Source organism: Polyodon spathula, chromosome 14 (genome assembly GCF_017654505.1).
Source record: "Polyodon spathula isolate WHYD16114869_AA chromosome 14, ASM1765450v1, whole genome shotgun sequence".
NCBI lineage: Eukaryota > Metazoa > Chordata > Actinopteri > Acipenseriformes > Polyodontidae > Polyodon > Polyodon spathula.
In genome coordinates, this window is record NC_054547.1 from 34,653,804 (window position 1) to 34,672,457 (window position 18,654).

Genomic DNA, 18,654 nt, shown 5'->3' on the forward strand with positions numbered 1-18,654 from the left:
ATTTCTCAACATTCCTAAAAATAGTTCAGTTGACCATGTTCCAAATCTCCATTCTTACCAAGTAAACACTTAAGAATTTTATACTTTAAAATATGCACCCCACCCCACCGCCTCAATAATTCTGCTAAAAGGAGATTGGCTAAACTAGCACTTCATTGAGAAACAACAGCATAATAAGGTCCAGTTCAAGTTTGTAAGATCATTGTAATTTACAAAAGAAAAAAAAAAGACAAAAGGTATGCAGATACTATCTTCATTTAAATTTCTTTATGGAATTTTCAAACATAATCTTATTAGTAGACATTTTGGCCCCAGAATTAGTCAAAAACAGATTTAATTTTCATTTTTTGATACACAAAATGCTGCAACATTAAATTGAGAATAAGGATACTATAGAATATCATATAGGGTGAATATCAGACTTGAGTGGATTGAAAATCAGCTTGCAATTTGAATAGCACCCCATGCTACATATTTTATAATATTCAGTTAAATAAGAATAATGAAACTGTATAGCTAATCTTAACATGACGTCATTATACTAGAGTCCAAGACTATATCAGACAGTCTCGGCTGCATCCTCCTCCAATGGCCTCTAATGAGTTCTGCTGCTTGGAGCCGTTCATTTGCCAAGATTTTCCCACCATTGTAAACATCATTTACACCCCAGGGATGACTCGGCATTGACAAACTGCAAAACTAAATTGCACACAAGCACACACCTTTTCAGTTTGTACACTGTTTAAAAAAAAACAACAAAAAAAAAACACAACAAATAAACCAATCAGTAACATCACTCTGTGGCAAAATGAAAAGGGCCCTCGACTCTTCATCCACCATTGTGCCGGTAAACATTTAGTTGGAAAACCCCATCCCCAGGATTCAATTGGAATTATGGCGCCGCTGTCCCCATGGCGGCTAAAAATGTCCAAATAACAAACCCTGCAACAGAGATTATAAATTTTGGGGGCATTTTATGCAAACTAAACAATGAACGAGATACTTTCTGCTGAAATTTTTTATCAACTTGAAACAGCTTCCTAATATATTAGAATACATTGCATTAACTATTTGTAAAGTTATGCTTAAGCTGCATTAGATGCAACTTACGGAAAAATTAAGATATCCAGACTTTTGATTGGATGAGAGAGACATAATAATGCTTTATGCTTTGTAAAAACATATAGCCTATGCAGGGTGAAAGGCAGCAACAGTCCATTTCTACTAAGAATAACATATGATACAGCTCTAAGACTGAAAATATGCTTTTACAGATCGATGCTGCTTGTCAGTAGCTTTGGTATATCACATATAGATCGCTATGACTTTTTAGAAAAAATGCAATAAAGAAACTATTTAATATTAATACTTTGTGTGCGCCATAAATCTGTTCTTTGCACATATATATTATAAAGAAAAAGGTAATGTAGGTACACAAAAACGTGACTAGTTATATGAGGACGTTTCAGACTGCAGGTCCTTCTTCAGCTAGATGGAAAAAGCAGTGCTCTAAACAAGCTGTTGTTGTAAACAAGCTGTCTTTGAAAAGAAACGTTCCGGACAATGTTGACATGATGATGTCATAACAGAATATCAATTCCAAGAGGTTCCAAAGTGCCTGATTTGAAAATAAATTTGTGTTCTTTTTGCTTCCTGGCTGTATTTGTCCCATAGCCGTGATTCATCTCACAAATATATATTTAAAAGAGAAATTTACTGACGTCAACTATAACATTACTCATGTACCAAATGCAAATCCAGTGCTTTTAGAACTTGTACGAGCAACATGAGTATTTTTTAAATTGTTTTTGACTTTACATCTGTGTTCTGCTAGAAGCAATTCATGGATATCAACTAGGATGCAGAGTAGTTTTATGGCAGAGCTTTGCTCAATGTGTTCTGAAAGCCAGTTATCAGTGCTGCGGGCGACCACGGGCCTGAACACTCTACCCTCATTAAGAACAAAGAAAACAGAACTTCTGGATTGAATTTTACATTGTATGTCATGCATGGATATCTAAAGCAGCAGTATCATTACAGCTCTATACAGAATGCCAACAGGGACCCCTCCGATACATCATGTGTTTATGCTTAGTGCCTTGCTCAAGGACAGACATTCTTTCACTGTGTAAAGCGTGCACATCTTGTCCTCTCTTTTTCAATACTGACATGCAAAAACAGGGTTAAAATTACATGTGACTGGGTTTGCGAAACAACAGTGTTTGAATAATTAGGCCAATTAAAAAAAAAAAAAAAAAAAAAAACACTTCACAAATGCAGCTTTTAGAAGTGGTTGCTGGAACAGTATGCAAGTATGGTCGACACTGATCTAAGCAGAAATAACAGCAGTGGCTGCACAAGCTCCAGACTATTAAACAGGTCAGAGATGGTATTAAGCATACTTTCAGGTCCCTTTACAGTATAGTTTTACAGCAAGCTCTTCTTCACTACCTATTATTTGCAACAGCTGCGCTAAACCTGCCCTCGTGTTTTAATAGGCCAGCTGAGTGACTAATAGGAAACCAATACATGTAATTCAATTCCCAACTAGTCTTGCTGACTACTAGTACAGTTTTCAGCATGCTAAGACATTGAATATTTGGTAAACTGACCAAAGATTTTGTATTACTAACTCCCGTTGTGCACACCTGCATTGTTAGCTAACCAAACAAGACTAATTAATTTTTTACTGGGCTGTGTGCAAATAATCGTTTTCCCAGGTTTGTTCTTGATGTTCAAGGTTAAGTTTAAGTACATTTGGTAACTAATACTGGTATGAACATGCCTCAGATGTGACAAGTGTTTGTTTGTCCACCTCTGTGGGATAACAGCCTCTCTGTTTCATGCAAAAACCTCAGATCCCTTCAGGGCACTCTAATACCAGCCCAGGAAGAATTTACTGTTCCATTTCCGTCACTTTTTCCACACCTTAATGAGGACAAAAAAATGCATGATTGTCTACAATCAGCCATAAACAGGTTTATTTTACTTGTTTAAAGAGGAGAGAAGGACCATTCATCAAGGGTATATTATTTTAATGCTCTTTATTTCCCTTTTTTTATAATGTCTGCACTCATTATGAGCAGTTCTAAATTATTTTGCTGCAATATTGCAATATTGCATTTTTTTATAATGATACTGTATTTATACTGTAGTTACCATGTAATTACAATATTAAATATTGCAAATTCTAAGTATCGGATTAGATGACATTACTCTTTATATTATTTGTACTGTACATATGCAGATATGTAACTACAACTAAGCATTATTCTGATACCAATTTAACTAGATGAATTAGTTGTAGTGTAAGTAGTAATATAGCTGATCGTATGCTATTGTATTATGTGCCATGTACTGAAACTGTCACTACAGTGTGATTATTATAGCTGCATTTCGAAGCTAATCATCTTTCATATTTTATTATTTAAAAAGTACATCAACATAGCTTTGACTTTTCAACTTCCTTGGCATCGACTACTTCTCTACTCTGTTTACTACACAGAAGGTGGTGCTTGCCAATAGAGTTGAAAGATCACAGCATTGTCAAAGGCGTACAGTTTTAAAAGGCAAGATTCCAATGCACCCCCTTCAGCATGCATGCTGTGTATCAAAATAACACAAACGTTCCATTTAGAGAGCAGAAGGCTTTACAAATAAGAGCCAATCTCAACATGGCATTTGTACATTTTCTGTATTAAAGACAGTGAAGCCTTTACAACTTCAGATCCAAGGAACTTATAATGAATTGACCACAATACAACAGTTCCTGCCCAAGTATCCGCCCATTGAGTTCTGGTATAATGTGAAAGCTGCATTTGTTGTGAAGAGACCTTGCTTGCCAGGACTGGCTGCAATCATAATATTTGGCTACAACTGCAGCATAACTCCTGTCCCATGAGACGATCACACTACCGTGTAAACAAGTGACCTTACCATGAAAATAGGAACAAAACATGAACACAACCTTCCTGGTTATTAGTGTATTAACACAAGAATTTGGAATGCAAAGTATTGGCTTTCAAAAACAGCTTTTTTACTTATCTGTGAGTGTAATGCAGAAATGGAACAGGGTCTAGATAAAGTTTAGTGTATATAATATGTAACAGAATCAATAGGAAATATTATAGCTTTTTGATCCAGTGCAGAAGCGTATTTGATAACAGGGTTACTGGACATTGAACTGGAAATATTGTCACAAGCAGAAGTGAAGATGCCAAGGCACAAACTATAATTACAAAAAAATAGGCAGGTTTCTCGTACCTACAATTAGCCCCATTTTTGGACTTCAGTTTGTCCAAGAAGTGTTAATTAAGGTCTGTAAAACCAACTGAAAGGGTCCTTCATTTAACAGTCCATGTTATATATTTTAGAATTTTTATAAAGTGAACTCTCTTGCTTTTGAAGCTTTGAGAATCGACCTGTAAGGGTTGGAAAGTACAAAAAAATGACAACCCAACCCCCTACCCTCACCAGATGCTGAGTATGTCAGTTAATTTTCACTCACAGTCTTGTAAATGCCGGTATTTATATAAGACCAATATGTTTTCTACACATTCCAAAAATATGTACCTCTAAAAACACATTTTAAAACTATTTGGTTTGGCTCATAAACTCAAGCTGAGAATGCTTAACTGCCTCTAATGTCAACCCCACCTACAGTTTCACAACATTTCAGCTTTACCATTTTGACATAATGAAATCCAGACCACAAATATAAAGAAGATGCTAGTGCCTTAATATCCCCCACGATCTTCAGGGGGCGTTACCAATAAAGAAACCCTACGAATGGTATTTACATTGGAAGGAGTCTGGAATCATGTTTCGTGTTTATAACTATTAACATGTGTTTAATATCACATGTAATCTACTTGCGCCAAAATACAACAAAAAAAAAGTGAAATAAAAATCACTAACAATTTTCTTAATTTGAATGAAAGTTGTCACACTCAATTTTGGTAGTTTTCAAAAATACAGAGAGGCCAAAGCATCTGGATGGCTTTCGGTGCTTCCAGAATGGAATTTGCTGTAGTAGCCAGCTTATGTGCCATTAGCTGTGAAATGTCCCTGCTGTCACTGCTCTTTAAGACACTTGCGTACATTCCCAAAGCTGCTCTTACCTGTCACCTTTTCAGGATTGTTGCACATGAAACACAGCCAACCTCCTGTTTCCTCGCTGTAGCCGAAGAAATCGAAGAAACGCACCTCTTTCAAGTGCTTCTGCACATTGTCCAGATCCTGCAACAACAAAAACACTCAATGAGAAAGACCTAGATACAAACCATCTCATTCAGCAGCACCATGCATCCTGCACCAATAAAAACACTCAATGAGCAGGACTGAGATATAAACCATCTCATTCAGCAGCACCATGCATCCTGCACCTATAAAAACACTCAACGAGCAGGACCCAGATACAAACCATCTCATTCAGCAGCACCATGCATCCTGCACCAATAAAAACACTCAACGAGCAGGACCCAGATACAAACCATCTCATTCAGCAGCACCATGCATCCTGCACCAATAAAAACACTCAACGAGCAGGACCCAGATACAAACCATCTCATTCAGCAGCACCATGCATCCTGCACCAATAAAAACACTCAACGAGCAGGACCCAGATACAAACCATCTCATTCAGCAGCACCAAGCATCCTGCACCAATAAAAACACTCAACGAGCAGGACCCAGATACAAACCATCTCATTCAGCAGCACCAAGCATCCTGCACCAATAAAAACACTCAACGAGCAGGACCAAGATACAAACCATCTCATTTACCAGCATCATGCTTCCAACTTCTAAATTTCTGAACAGAAGCATCATCAAGGCAATGGTGTGTACTGTATGTAGACAAGCCAGTATAAAAAATCATTTTTATATTATATATATTCAGTCAATTCTGCATAATTGCAAGGGCTCCGGACCGGTGCGAGGTCAAGCACATAACTGGAGTATGCACATAACAGGAGTGAGGGAATACAATGGGATACAATAACAGTAGGTCATTCACCGCTGTTGTTGCTATGTGCTCTACATCACTGCTATGTCTGAAACACTCAAACATTCTTATATATATAGACACACACACACACACACACACACACACACACACACACACACACACACACACACACAGTTCCAGTCGAAAATGTACATGGAAATGTATAACTTCTAGAAATTTCTCAAACAAAGAATTTTAGGAAAAATCTTTTGAAGCAAAAGTTTTGCTTTTGTGGATGAGGAAAAAAGTTGCAAGAAATAGATGTCTACAATTATTTATTTCAGCATTTATTTATTTTTTGCAAAACTCCAAAAATGCAAATTTAAAAGTGCTCATTTTATTCTATAATACTATTGTCTACAATGTGTTAGAAATTTCAATATGATAATGCAGAACCTAATTCAAAAAAAGTATAGAAAATGTGGGATTGTAGGTGAACATTCTTACAGTATAAAAGGGTTAGGCATAGGATGATCATTACCAATAAGGCAATATCAGAAAAAGTAAAGAGCTACCTGAAGATCTTAGGCAGAAAATTATTTACTGTCATAAAGCTGAAGGACACAAGAAGATTTCCAAGCATTTGAGTATCCCAATTTCACCTATTGTTTTTATTATCAAGAAGTACAAGACTCATGGTACTGTCACAGCGCTCCCTCGGTCTGGAAGAAAGAAGGTTCTTTCACAAAGAACAAGTAGAAGAATTGTGAGGAAGGTCAATAACAATCTGAGATTGACTGCCAAAGATATTCAAAGTGAATCAGCTGCAAGTGGGACTGTGGTTTCCATTTCAATCATAGGTCGAGTATTGCATGGCGAAGGTCTCAATGGTCGCTGGCCGAGGAAAAAAACACTCTTAAGAAAACGTCACAAGGACAATCGCTTAAAGTTTGCAAAACGGCATTTGAATGTGATGGATATGAGTTCTGGTCAAAGGTTTTGTGAAGTGATGAAACAAAAATTGAGCTATTTGGTCACGTTGACAGTTGTTACCTTTGGAGAAAGTCTGGTGAGGCGTACAAAGAAAAGAACACCATACCTACTGTTAAGCGTGGAGGTGGTAAAATCCTTCTATCTGGTTATGTTTCCTCTAATGGCACATGGAATTTAGTTCCAATACATGGTAAAATGGATTCCATAGCATAGCAAGATATTGTAAGTAACACTTCATTTTCATATTACAATAACCCAGTTTACTTATGAGTCTGCTTATAGAATTTCTATTGTGTCAGGACTATGGTACTAGTCATTTTGTTGGGGAAACACTACAGTTTTCTTTCAAGTTTGCATTTTGTATTTTTCTAACCCTAATTCTAACCCCAATCCAAGGGTATGTTCAATTTAGCAGGGCATAATCACTTGTCTAGAATCAGACAGCTTAAGAGTTGTAAATGTAGGAAAATTGTAATACACCAAGCAAAGTTAGGTCAGTGATAAAAACACTCTCTTTTCATAACCATTAAAGATTAAAAAAAGCAAGAATCCACAGCTGTACAATGATTACATCCTCAAGCCAAACAGCTAAAACTTCTAAACATGTTAGGAACTGCACAACCTCCTCTCTATACACCATTATTTGCATACAACTAGCCACAGCCCCAACAGTTGCAAGTTGCTTGGTGTTTTGTGACACACAGAACTTAACATTTTCCTTTGATTGTGTAAGCAAGCAATCTCTCTATGTATTTTCTCGGCACTTCAATGCGTAATTGTACAGTAAGTCTATGTACATACTGCATATTCTGAAAGGGCTAGTCCCTTATTACATCAAAGGGCACAGTGTTCCAGGAATAAGCACTGGAGCTGGACATTGTTGGCTGGATTCTCAGAGATATGCACACAAACCCATAGACCCTCAAGAGGCTTTAATACTTCTATATGAGAATCAAACCCATTACACCAAAATCTGGGTAGCTACAGACCATGGCAAAGCAAGGTGAGCTTCCACATATGCCTCAACTCAAGCATGCCTCAAATCTGTCATTGAGGGGCCACTTTCTCTTAAATGGGGAAAAAAAAAAGTTGTGGTGAAAATTAAGAGTTAACCATCAAGTTCTGTTTTGATGTCGCTATTGGTAAAATACTTTCAGTTGATAACTTGAAATTCCAATATGAAGAGAATGCTGTTGTAATTTATTGAAACTCCAACATCTGGAGATAGTTGGTCCTCTGGCTTTATTTCAAAGCGTGTGTTTGTGTTCTACAATTTTTTTTAACAATATTCAGCTGTATAGATTTCAACATAAACCATTCACACACATTAGTATTGTCACTGAATTTAGCCTGCGTTATTAAAAGCACATTTTGTAAAAAGTGACATTTCTGAATATATTTTTTTGATTAAAAGGAGTATACCCAGTATATTTTGGAAAAGGCAACATTTGCACAGCCCCACAAACAATCATTCTTTTATTGACTGTCTCTCACTATGATAAGACACTTCAGAAAATCTACAGAGAACCTCAACTGAGACTTTAAAGAATGCAGTTTAAAACTTCGATCTGCTGGAGGGCCTTGGCATCAAACCTATCTTACAAACTGGAATCCTAATCCTGAATGAAGTGCAAGAGATGTTCGATTTGAAATATATTACGCATTCTATTCACCTCTCTCTTTCTTAGTAAAACCAATGATCTGATTTCAATTCTGCCAATTCATGGTTCCTCATCAACAAACAGACCCACAAAACGGTATGGTTTGGGGTTCGGCTTTCAACTTCGTGCACACACTCACTCTAAGTTACTTTATTAACTGTATTAAGTAATTTGAAAATTCTAATTATCCAATGTAAAAAAAAAAAAAAAACACAACTGTATTGAATTAATTTAAATAATAATAATAATAATTTTGGCATTTCAAGTTAGCAAGGGAGGGCTTAGGTTGGCCAGGTTGCCTCAGCTCACCGCTCACCAGCGAACGCTGTAGTCTGGCTGGGTGCCTGCGGGCTTGCCTGTAAGCTGCCTGTAATCTGCGTTGTCCTCCGACACTGTAGCTCTGAAGGTGCCTGCATGGTGAGTCTGCAGTGTGTAAAGAAGCGGTCGACTGACAGCACATGCTTCGGAGGACAGCGTGTGCTCAACTTCGCCGCTCCCGACTCAGCGCAAGGGTGGTAGCGGTGGGCTGAGCCTAAATAATAATTGGCTATTGTAAATTGGGAGTAAATTATAAAAAACAATTGTGAATATTAGAATCAGGAATGCAGCAAATATATTTGGCTATATTGATAACATATGGGAGAGAAATTACATCAGTTTAACCACAGATAAATCATTAATTGTGATTTTTATACTATACCCATAGCCCTCCAGGCATTCTATTGTGGGATAACATATCCAGACAGTCTCTTCTTAGCACATGTATCTCCAACAAAGAAGGCTGATAAAACTGAAGCCAGGTAAGAGACAACTCAGCTGCAATTACATGTGATAAGGACAAGGAGGGAAAGGAGAACAATGGCTTAGCTGTATGAGAAACATGCCCATATAACCCATATAAAATGGAGAACCTGGTCCACTTTCACATTGGTGTATAAGCAATTTAACCCTCGTAAACAAGCTAGTGAAATGAAGTCATACCAGTACAATAAGGAGCCTTTATATGGTAGATCTGATTAAAAGCAGAACCTGACACAATCTGTCAACTGCAATAACTGTTCCACTGAACAATTTCTATTACTCTATCTACTACTCCCAATAAATATGGATTTATTCAGTACGATTATGCCACTACACGCCATCTGGAATTCTGAAAAAGGACAAACATAGCCTATATTCTGGTCTTTTAAGCGCTGCTGGCTTTTACATACTGTATGTGGCCCACTGTGGCAAGTGCTATGTCCCGCTGTGAACATGGAGCAGGCTGCTTGCTGTGGTGAGTGGGAAGCGCTGAAGATTGCAACTTTTTTGTGGTTATATTATGCAAAAAAAAAAAAAAAAAAAAAAAAAAGAATTGAGTGGGCTTAGCATAAGATGATTGATTATCAGTGGTGGTTCAGTTAAAACCGGGCAGCTAAGCAGTCATGAACACAGATTATTGTGCTGTTTAGCTCCACAGTAAACAATGAGCTTCCTCAACGTCAAAATGACATGTAGCTAATCTTCTTAAGATGGTGGAAGTTAAAAGGTCCACTGCATACCTCCTGCAAGCAATTTATTTCGTTTTATGCAAAACTGCAATATTTTAAGCCAAAAAAAAAACCAACCCTAGAACCACAAAATTTTCACTTCCAGGTGGGAATAATTGCTCTGGCTCTCTATAGGCTGGGAAAGATTTCCCGCTACTGCTTCAATTACCAGCATGATCATTACTATTAGCTGGAGCTACGATGACCTTTGCCACACAGTGCCATTGTGTGCAGTTCAAGCCCAAGCTTCATACCCGTTTATTCTTTTTACATCTGTTTGTATTGTTTTTTTTTTTACATTAAAACATATACTGGGGCCTGATTGATCAAACCCATAACCAGTAGTAAACTGCTAAGGCACTCTATGGGGTCCTTAAAAAGTCAGATGTGTGTGTGTGTGTGTGTGTGTGTGTGTGTGTGTTACTTCTTTTTATAGGAATAAAGAGTTTTGTTTGACAAAAATGAACTTTGGTGTAACAACCTTGATAGTTAGTGCCCACTGTCTATGGTTATTAGGAATACCGGTGCATAAGCGTATTTACTATGCTAATACGATAGGACCCATCTGTATATTATTATTAGAAAATGAAATGTTCCCATCAAATCTAACAATCCTGCCTTCGCTATCGCACACATACTGTATAGGGCTCTATCTCAATGATCTAAACAGCCTTATGCACCCCGTTTCACTGTAGTAATGTTAAAAAAGTGGGTGAATAAAATAGAGTTTAAGGGTGGTTTTATACAAAAACAGATCCTAAAAAAGTTTTATGCAATAGTGTGCATCTTTATAATTTTTTTTTTTTAAAAAGCCCCATGGATCCATAACTGAATCCATGTCCATTAAAACATATGGCTTATTTCCCCAGAGGACAAGTTGTTTGGATTTCGTGAAACAATATTGTTCTGCCGTTGCTAACACACACTGTACTCAGGATCACAAAATGACTTGGTCGCTGGCAGCTGCCAATATCATATTTTGTATCCAGACATATTTCATAAAAGTGTTTCTTCTTCTCTTTGAAAGTCAATGTCCCTTAAGTTTCAAATACCGTACAGTACATTCTTATACCATACCACATCTGGATAGGCCATTCAGAAATATAATAAAAGTATAACAATAGAAATCCTACAATAACATATAACAAATAGATATAAACAAACTCTGGAGACCACAAAAGTCTCTTCTTAAAATGAGAAGTGGAAACTGAAGGCACACGAAAGACCTCAGTGACCGTAGATTATATGATCAATATATATATATAATATATATATATATATATATAGATATATATATGATCCTACTAGATAAGAGAGTGATCTCTCCAAAAAAACACTTTCATACACATATTCAGGCTTTGATCAAAGCCATCCACTCTGCTGTATCATTTCAGAATTTGGAAATATTGGTCAGAGAAGAAGCTTACATTTCTCTAAAGCATGAATCTGGATGTCTACAGTGTAAATGAAAAGTTTGCTAGTTTTTAAGAGAGGTAAGCTTTGCAGGTCACTAAAAAAAAGGATTCGAGGCACACCAATCCCCAAACCTAACCCTAACCCTAAAACTGACCTGACTTTGAAGGAATGCATAAACACAACTTTGCAAATGATTTGGTTTCCTGCTGTTTGAATGCCACTGCTACTAAAACCAAATGACAACTAAGTCCTTTTGGGGCACAGAAGCTGCTTACTTTTAAAATACATCACAAAATCAATCACTGCAAGATATGTTTTTTTAAAAGAACCTACATTTTTGGTGAAAATCTGTATCGGGATGTCTTACAATCTTCATTCTGTCAAGAGTTAAAGTAAATCCCAATTGACTCTTGGTAACTGACAAGGCAAAACTCATCCCAAACCTTTTTATATATATATATATATATATATATATATATATATATATATATATTATATATATATATATATATATATATATATATGCTTGTGCTAAATAATGTCCTGTTCCAGTTTCATCAATATTGAGTAAGGGTTATGTGCAACACATTATAGTGTGACATACTGTACATATGTATGGATTGACGATTCCACTATATCCATAATGCATAGACATATAAACAGTTTGCAAATTCACATTTCTGCTAATGATAAAGATATTCCATGATATACATATTGAGATGTGTTGAATGGCCATCCTTGATAGTACTGAGCTTAACTACTTTCCACCATAGTTTTGGATATGATACCATTATGATTCATTTTATGTACATAGATGTTATCTATGATATCTCCAGCAGGTGGTATGATATACATATATATATATATATATATATATATATATATATATATATATATATATATATATATATATATATATATATATATATATATATATATATATATATATATATATTTATGGTTAGTTCTGGGTGTAACCAAAGAGGACATTTGTTTGTTCAAGTGTTATAGTACAGCTGTTATAGCCAGCAGTTCTTGTATTTAAAGTCGAGACAATAAGCCATTTACTGCACCTTTTTCTGGGGAAAAGTAGATTGTATTATTGCTGTTTCAAAGCTATGTGTTCCTTTCAGTTGTGTCTTTTTCCACATTGATTTAAGAAGTTGTACTGTCTTGTCCTCTGAAGATAAAGGCTCAGAAGATAGGCCCTGGAAGCAAACATAATGGAGAAATGCAATTAATCATTATGAGTACACTGACAAAGGCACTCATTTTAACATTTCTCTACCTTTAATATAGCATAATATAGCATTTCAGAAATATTGCAGGAATATTCTAAGCTGCTTGATGTTTATTATCAAAATAACTGTCTTTCCCTACACATTGTATGGAAGATGTTCATTCCTAGAATTACTGAAACGTTTGTCAAAACAAAAACATTCCCTTTTCTGTTTTATTCAAATAAAACACACCCATAGGAAATCCCCATCCAGGATCATTTTTACAGTATCCAGTTCCCTAAATTCTACCAATGTCAGAGGATCTATAATTTTTGCTGCTCTTCAGGGAGTTCCACTAAGTAAATGTTTTTGTCAATATTATGTTCTTTATGACATTTTCTGCATGTCATTGTTATGATTTTGCTAAAATCTGTTTTATGTGACTATTCCTTGGGCAGTATTTATAAATAGATTTCACACTAGTAAATTCACAGCAGTCCTACCACCATGCTATTGCTACTCAACTCCTGCTCCAAGCTCTTGTACTCTCCAGATTGGATTACTGTACCTCCCCTTGCTGGTCTCCCTGCTTTGGCTATCCGCCCCCCTTCAGCTCAATCAATTCTGCTGCTCGTCTCATTTTCTCCCAACACTGCTCTCATGCTACCCCACTGCTTCGCACCCTCCACTGGCTACCTATCTCTGCTTGCATTCAATTCAATACCCTTGTTTTTGCTTAATAATAAATCAGAATTGTGCTCATATTTGTGTCATTTCATTAGTGGAGCATTACTCAAACGCTGCACCATTGCGGTACAATATTAAATTTGTGCTTTCCCATTGCTTTTGGATTAGGAACTCCATGCCTCACAAAAACATCATTAATTACATCCAGATTGGTTTTGTCAGGGTTTCCTTTCATCAGAAGCTCACCTGCTGAAACAGGAGCATGATTTGGATCCAGACTTGCGGCTGCCTACTGTTGAGGGTGAAACTTGATTTACTGTACAGGCAGTAGTGTCCTTTCATCGAGCAAGTGAAGAACAACTTTGCAACACAACTTTGAAAGGAATCTAAAACAAACAAACAGTGTGGCTTTGTCAACATTACATTTCCCACACTTGAAAACTGAGATTACTGGTTCCAAACTGTACCAGACAGAGATCTTTCTGACTGCACACAGATTGTGCAATAAAGACTAGCCAAAGTGTTAACAATGTAATCCATGCACATAACCCCTTTCATACACTAGATTAGCAAAAAGAACAGAACAGGCTAGTTACAGTATAATAGATGCAGTGACTGCATGAGCCATTATACATGAACACAAAAATAACACATATCATTGCAATTTTAATTTCAGTCTGACAGTCATTTTATGTGATGTGAACCAAGGACATGAACACCAGCTTGACCCCTTGGCTGGATTTGAACAAGGTGAAGACTGCTTTCTTTGCAAGGGCATACACCCATATACACTGTGCCACCCATTCAACCGATTCTAACAATTCACTAAATGTTTCTGCATTATTCTAAACTCTAAACCACTGACAATATAGTTGTAATTTGAATGCAAATCTTTTATCTTTTATTTGTGTTCAATGTTTTTCTTTTTGTTTGGAATAAATTACTTTAATGTTAGAAAAGTAATTCCTGTAAGGATACATTTTCCTGTGTCTCATACTTTGCTAATTTCACCCGAGACCCATGTGTTATCGAATAAACCCCCTGGCAAGCAGGATGCAGAAAGTCAGTGATGAACGAAGTGACGCAGGGTTCCCTGTAGGAGTGCAGTGACATATCCCACTGCATGGTAACAATTACTTGTCAGACGTTAAGGACAAACTTCCTCCAAATCACCCCATGCTGTTGCAGGTCATTAGTAGTTTTTATTAGTCAAAATCTATTTAAAATACTGATGTCTGGCCTGTGTTGCTATGTATTAACAGTAGAAAGAGAAGGTATATCCCACTTACATGTAACAGTCCTATTAATTCTGTGACTCAAAAATGAATTCAACTTTTTCCCCAAAGACATAAACTCAAAGGTTTATAACTTGTACTGGTATGCCCTTACCTGTATGCATCTGATGGGTCTGTATATAAAATGCATAGCAGTCCTACACATTTATAAACACAATAAATTGATATAGAGTTGGTAGCAGCTGTTGGTTAAGCAAATATTTCCGCATTGCATTAGCATCCCAAGTGCTGCAATGCATTTTAGAAATAAATTAACAACCACAGGCTTTTAAATCGCAGGATTTTAACTTGTTCAAAGTTTACATATCATCTGTTTTGAGCAAGTTCTATTTAATTTGCCCATGAATGACCTAAAGTTTTTTAATTTATATAAATTAAATATATTTTAAATATAAATGTATACTTCCATGAGATTAAATGGTTAATAGTGTATGGTATATTACAACACCAATGAAAGTCCCAGAACATGCATGATTATTTATATTTGAGTTTCGCAACCATTATGTAACACATGTGTTTTCAAGGAATTTCCTGGAAATTGCTGTTAAATTATCCTGGCTTCTGAAATATTGCCAAATACATGATTGCGCATAGAGGTACTGCTGGTAACAGATGTTTATAATAAATGTGCATTATTCTACATATTATAATTTCTCAGTTGCAAAACATTATATTTGAAGATTAATAAGAAATAGGTTCTGCTTCAGTAATGGATTATAATAAATCTGGCAGTCTATAATATTGTTTTAAAATACATCAAAGATATGCTTGTACCTTAAGCATTGTCCAAACGCAATTGAGCTGGACCCAGTAAACCATAGCCAATGGCAATAACTGTTGAAAAAGTTGTACCTATTATCAGTGAGACTACGGGGAATACGTCTGCTGAATGCAGCAACATAGTATTAGATACAGATTTCATTAAATGCTTGTTTTCTTTTTTCCAAATGTATTTTGTGTATTGTTTTATTCATTGTTAAACATTTTAAAAGAGTTTGTGTGAACTCTATGGCGCTCGAGAAGTTGCCCTGTCTTTGTAAAACAGGCACACGGAAACTTAACATGGTAAGCGACTGAAAGGGATACACGTGTCATGCTGTTAAAACAATATGAGCGGGTAACTGGATGAAAACATTTCCAGTTGTGTTTTAAATGTTTTGTTCTATATTAAAATGAAAGAGTAACTGGTTCTCTCGCACAGACACACTCACCTTCAATTAGACACTGTTCCGGAACAGGGATTCTTTTAACCATCTCAGCATAACATGTCTGGATTGTGCCGAGGTTTTCCTTGAGGTGCAGGAACAGCTGATCCTGGAGTTCCCCTGTGCATTTCTCCGTGACTGTGGGGCTGTCTTCATAGGCTTCTGCTGAACTGTTTGCAACAATAGAAGCAGCACAGGAGTGAGGACTCGAGGGTGCCTCCGTGGTATTTACATCTCGATCTGAACCCAAAGGCAGCCTACAGCTTTCTTGGCTAAGTGACCTTTCTGACAAACCGAAGCCAGGGGGCATTTCTCCATGCTCCTGTTCGTGACCATTCTCCGAGTTCACAGACTGTGTGCGCACCGCATGCAGAGCAAGGCTTTTTGACCTGAAACCCAAAAGAAAACGAAAAGTTTCCTACACTGAACATGGTTTGTGCATTAGGGGGGTTATTTCGTCTATTGGTGAAAATCAAATAAATAAATGTAAGTAATACAAAAGTTATCAGGAATCGGAATTTTTCATCAGTTACTAAGTAAGCATTCACAATTGTATCTGTACAAGTTGCCTAAAGACATTGCAAACATAGTAAAACCTGAAGAACAACACAAGCTTTGTTAATAGTTGCAGAAGCGTATCCAATTTTTATTGTCAATTAAAAATGGTCCACAACTGTACATATGAATAAGGAGCTGTAAAACTGGTATATGGACTGAACTGCTTGTATGGTACCTCAATGGTTTACCTGGTAATTAATGAATTTACTCTACAGACAAGCATAAACAAAAGCGCACTAAACACGTGGTCACTGTTAAACCAGCTCACCTGTTGAACCTCATTTCTTCCCTTTCTTCCTTAGAAGCCTGTCCCTGACTGTATCTGCGGATTGGTCCGGGGCTGTTGCTCTCACTTGCCAATGTTTCTTCGAAAGCCTGGATTCTTACTTGCAGCTTCTCATTTTCATCGCCGTTGCTGACAGCAGACGCCAAGTCACAAGACTTTGGAGCTTCTTTAGTTTCATCACCTGTCCTGATGGGATAACACATCATTTTCATATTATACTACTAGTGGATCTTGGCTATTTACTTCTACAGTGAAACAGTGTACGTTGTTCATTGGCAAAAAGGCTTTTGAGCGTGTATCCAATCAAAGCACCGCTTCGAACTTAAAAGCACATTCTTTATTTATGCACTGTAGTAGGCTGTTAGCTTGTGTATTAGTAAAGCATATACAATTTTTGGCTAACGCCTTCAGTGTCATAACCCTAACAAAGGCATTAATCAAAACTTTGTCAATGATAAAAGTTATTTATGAAGAACAGTTCTTCAATGTATTGCACTGCATGGCAATATTCAGTCACGTGACCTTCTGCAGCGATAAGTGATGCTGACAAGTAAGATATTTCTGATTTCTTATCAATAAAACAATCCCTTCTCTGTTAAGAGTCAATCCCAAAGGAACATACACTTCTGTGTTTTCTTGTAATTTTCCTCTGCTCACCCTCCGTAGGAAGAAATTAAAAAGGACAGAGGCCATGGAGCGTAACAAATAAATTCCATATGTAGCATGAAATACAGAGAGACCATCAAGCTCTTCCAGAAACACTTCAGTAACACACTGTCCCCGAGGCACCAAGACATGAAGGCTACTTTTCCAAGTTACATGGTTATACAAGGGTTTCAGCTTTTTTACAAGGGGTTTTGTGCGCCATTATTTAAAAGAAAAATAAATCTGCTATGCTTATTTGACACAAGCAAGGCTTTTAGAGACGTTATTAAATATGTTCCTATTAAACTAGGCTTAAATACTATTTTTTTTTAATTTTATTAGCTTTGTAATTTATCAGCTCCCTCAATGCTCAAATCTAGATTTTCAGGTAACTCAATACTGTTTTTTATTTTATAATTTCAGGAAAGATGCAAAAATACATTTAAAAAAAAAAGTATTTGTAATGGCTTAATTTTGTGTTCCGTTTTAATAACCTTTAAGGTACATTATCAAAACGTTGAATTTTGTGATTAACAGGGAAACAGTTAAGCTAGACTTTGAACAAAGAGGAGCTGCCAGACTCGAAGCGTTCTGGTCATACAGCCATAACCGTCTTCGAAAATGAACTGACAGCTAAAGCAGGGGGTTGAAATTCCTAATGAAGGAGCTCATTTCGTTCACATGTTCTGCACCATTAAGAGTACCTCCAAGCATGGAACATGATCTATAACATGTCTTCTTCTTCCTATGCCAATAAACACTGACACATACATAGCTCAAGTTCACTGACAGAGAACAATCACAGTATTGATTTACCCACGTGCAATACAAACACTCAATATTAATGCTACACTAAGCATTACAATCCATTCCACCCATAGCTATGAAACGCCAAGGTACACTTTGTAGTGTTATTAAAATCCAAGAAGGAATTCCTGACAGATTATTGATTGCAGTGACAGTTGAAGGATATTATTATGCTAACATGACAGACTCAATAGGAACAGTGATATTGTAATAATAACAATAATAAGTAATAATAAATAATAATAATAATAATAATAATAATAATAATAATAATAATAATAATAGATACATGTATCAAGAAACCTAAACCGAAGAATAAGTAACACACAGGGTTCCAGTACCGTACTACTTAAAAAATAATTGAAAACATTTGTTTTAAGTTTTGTTTTAAGATCCATTTACATT

At 36.4% G+C, this 18,654-nt stretch overlaps 1 protein-coding gene across 2 annotated transcripts in view; it reads right to left on the minus strand.

Annotated features, from left to right (window-relative positions):
- LOC121326777 (ventricular zone-expressed PH domain-containing protein homolog 1-like) overlaps positions 1-18,654 on the minus strand; it is a 57,985-nt gene that overhangs the window by 7,811 nt on the left and 31,520 nt on the right. For both annotated transcript variants that reach the window (XM_041270261.1, XM_041270260.1), the window contains exons 8-12: positions 16,780-16,983; positions 15,960-16,342; positions 13,700-13,839; positions 12,620-12,754; positions 5,121-5,238 (exon numbers count right to left, since the gene is read on the minus strand). In XM_041270261.1, coding sequence (XP_041126195.1) covers positions 5,121-5,238; positions 12,620-12,754; positions 13,700-13,839; positions 15,960-16,342; positions 16,780-16,983 — 980 coding nt within the window. The remainder of the gene's footprint in view (positions 1-5,120; positions 5,239-12,619; positions 12,755-13,699; positions 13,840-15,959; positions 16,343-16,779; positions 16,984-18,654) is intronic.